Source organism: Aplysia californica, unplaced genomic scaffold (assembly GCF_000002075.1).
Source record: "Aplysia californica isolate F4 #8 unplaced genomic scaffold, AplCal3.0 scaffold00208, whole genome shotgun sequence".
NCBI classification, from domain to species: Eukaryota; Metazoa; Mollusca; class Gastropoda; order Aplysiida; family Aplysiidae; genus Aplysia; species Aplysia californica.
Window position 1 is genome coordinate 736,421 of NW_004797478.1, and position 2,415 is coordinate 738,835.

Here is a 2,415-nt window from a genome sequence, read left to right on the forward strand (position 1 = left end):
CGACAAACGCAGATATATATATATATATATATATATATATATATATATATATATATATATATATATATATATATATATATCTATCTACACATATATAATATATATGCTAGCATATTGGCCTATTTCTAATGTTGACTTTAATATTTTAAGCTAGATGATGCGATGCAAGCCCTATTAAATTGCTTTAATAGCTACTCTTATAACATATATTTAAAAGATGACATATTTCATATTTTCCTCAGCACCACGAATTAAATTAGGCCTAACGTTCGCCAAAAGAAACACACTTGAAACTCATGCAAGAGACGGGTATTTCGAGACTCGGATCAGTCCCGACAGGTCATAAGGGGGATGAAATCGACTAGCGATTATTATTTAATTTTCTGAAATTGTGGGGGGCATGGTACTGACTCAAATGAGCAATTATTCATTGTAGGCAAGGTTAGGCACACTGTACTGTAAGTCACTTATTTTAGCGATCTTGTAATGCATGCATCAAAATGATTTTTAATTTAGGGTCCAGAGAAAAACTTTAAAAAATTTTTAATCAAGATTTTTAAAAAAAGTTGTTTGGTCGCTGGCCTGCAAATTCGAAGTGCTAGCCAAAGTTTCGTGGACATAGATCTAGATCTAGCTAAATTAATAAAAGAGCTAGATCTAGAATTTTTTTAACGCAGTCAGACGAAAGTGAACAAATAATATTATAATTCATAGAGGATTTCTAAAAGATTTAGGTTAGGCCTGACATTCCAGTCCAGTCAGTTCAAATTATCTAGACTCTAGATTTGCTTTGAACATACACACACTTAGAAACATTCGCAGCCCTAACATTTACACACGCTTTATACAAACATTCACAGTACGATAAGGAGGACCAAGTCATCTTTTTTTTTCTTTTGGGCGGGAGGGGGGGGGGGGGGGAGGCGCGCAATATTTGTCAGTATTGCGATATAACCGACTCCCAACCCCTCTCTTGCGAAATAGAGAACCATTGCGCAGACATAATATTTATAATTATCAAAATGGGACAGTCCCGATCAACTGCCAAGTTGGCTATGACAAAAGTTTCCAGTTTCCGTCCACGACGTTCGCCAACATGACTGAATTATCAGTCATCACGTTTGTGAAAAGTATTATTGAATTTCTTTTAGGACATGAAATCGAATTTTGAAAATAGAGGAAATTTTTGTAATCATTGACTTCTTTTTGAACATTCAAATTTGCACCAGAAATTCAGTTTTATCCTTTTTTTTATAAAATCTTTTTCGCGGTTTTCCTTATTTAAATATGACAGGCCAGTCGTACTTCCTGAAAGTTATAATTAGATACAAAAATATTGTTTACTTCTTCTCTTCGATCAGTGATCACTGATCAGTCAAGAATTAAGAATTGAAGACGTAGGACACAATACTGAGAACAGCTATGGCAGAGGCACATGCGTTTCAACCTGGCACTGGGGTAGCACCAGCAACACTTGTGGAATTATCTATTTCGTGCCGGTAACATTTATTATCTTTTTAATTTTAATCCTTCCTTGTTGACGGGTCCCGGACCATTCGTACATTATTGCGCGAGAAAGTGGGGTGGGGGAGGGGGGTTCCGGGGGGGGGGGTCTCCCCCCCTGACAAAATTTTAATGAATAGATCTACCGGTCCGAGATTCTCCTTTGAGAGATATTAAAAACGGGAAAATTATGAATTCCTAAGGTTGAGACATAGCCTAGGCAAAGTCAGTCTGCTGGTCCGGTATTCTTCAAGGCCACCTCTATTCTCACCCGGAGTGAGAATAGTGCAGGCGAGTCTTGTGGCGTTCACCCTAAACCACAGAATTCTACACTGTGATAACAGAAAAATTGTAGAATTCTGTGCCGTGAACAAACGTTCCATTACAACTCGTCGCCTGTCACACGAAAGGGCGTATTCCAGATTTTGGCAGTTTTGAGTTGTTATTACTAGTAGATAGCGCTGCCTCAGATCTATGTTCACACGAAACGGCGTATACCTAGCTTTAAAATAACAGTACCAGCAGTAAAAAAACGAAAAGGGCGTACGCTAACACTCAACGCGACCGAATCAGACGAAACGGCGTACGCAGGCTTGCGCCCTTTCATGTGCAAAAAATTGATACAAAGTTGTATCAAATCTATTCGCACGAAAGGACGTATACCTTGGTTACGCCCCTTCGTGTGAACGACCGTTACACTTTTGTCTTTTTTTTCTGGCATAGGCCAAGGCCGTATGACGTAATATAGTAATACTGGCCCTCCTCTAATGATACAATAGGCCTGTACACAGCGCATGCACTGTGTTGCATCGAATCCTGCTTGCTTTCAAACTGACCTGCTTACCTTCTGACGATTGGAAACCATTCGAAAAAGCAAACTTGGGTTTGATCAAATTTAAATAAGATCTACTT

At 38.5% G+C, this 2,415-nt stretch overlaps 1 protein-coding gene across 2 annotated transcripts in view; it reads left to right on the top strand.

Moving 5' to 3' along the window:
- LOC101857025 (copine-8) overlaps window positions 1-2,415 on the top strand; it is a 49,447-nt gene that overhangs the window by 8,313 nt on the left and 38,719 nt on the right. The window contains exon 1 of one of the 2 annotated variants that reach the window (XM_005099283.3): window positions 1,297-1,499. The exons of the other annotated variant lie outside the window; for it this stretch is intronic. Within the exon in view, the coding sequence (XP_005099340.1) occupies window positions 1,423-1,499 (77 nt within the window). The 5' untranslated portion in view covers window positions 1,297-1,422. Of the gene's footprint in view, window positions 1-1,296; window positions 1,500-2,415 lie in introns of those variants that run through there. 2 annotated transcript variants of the gene reach the window in all.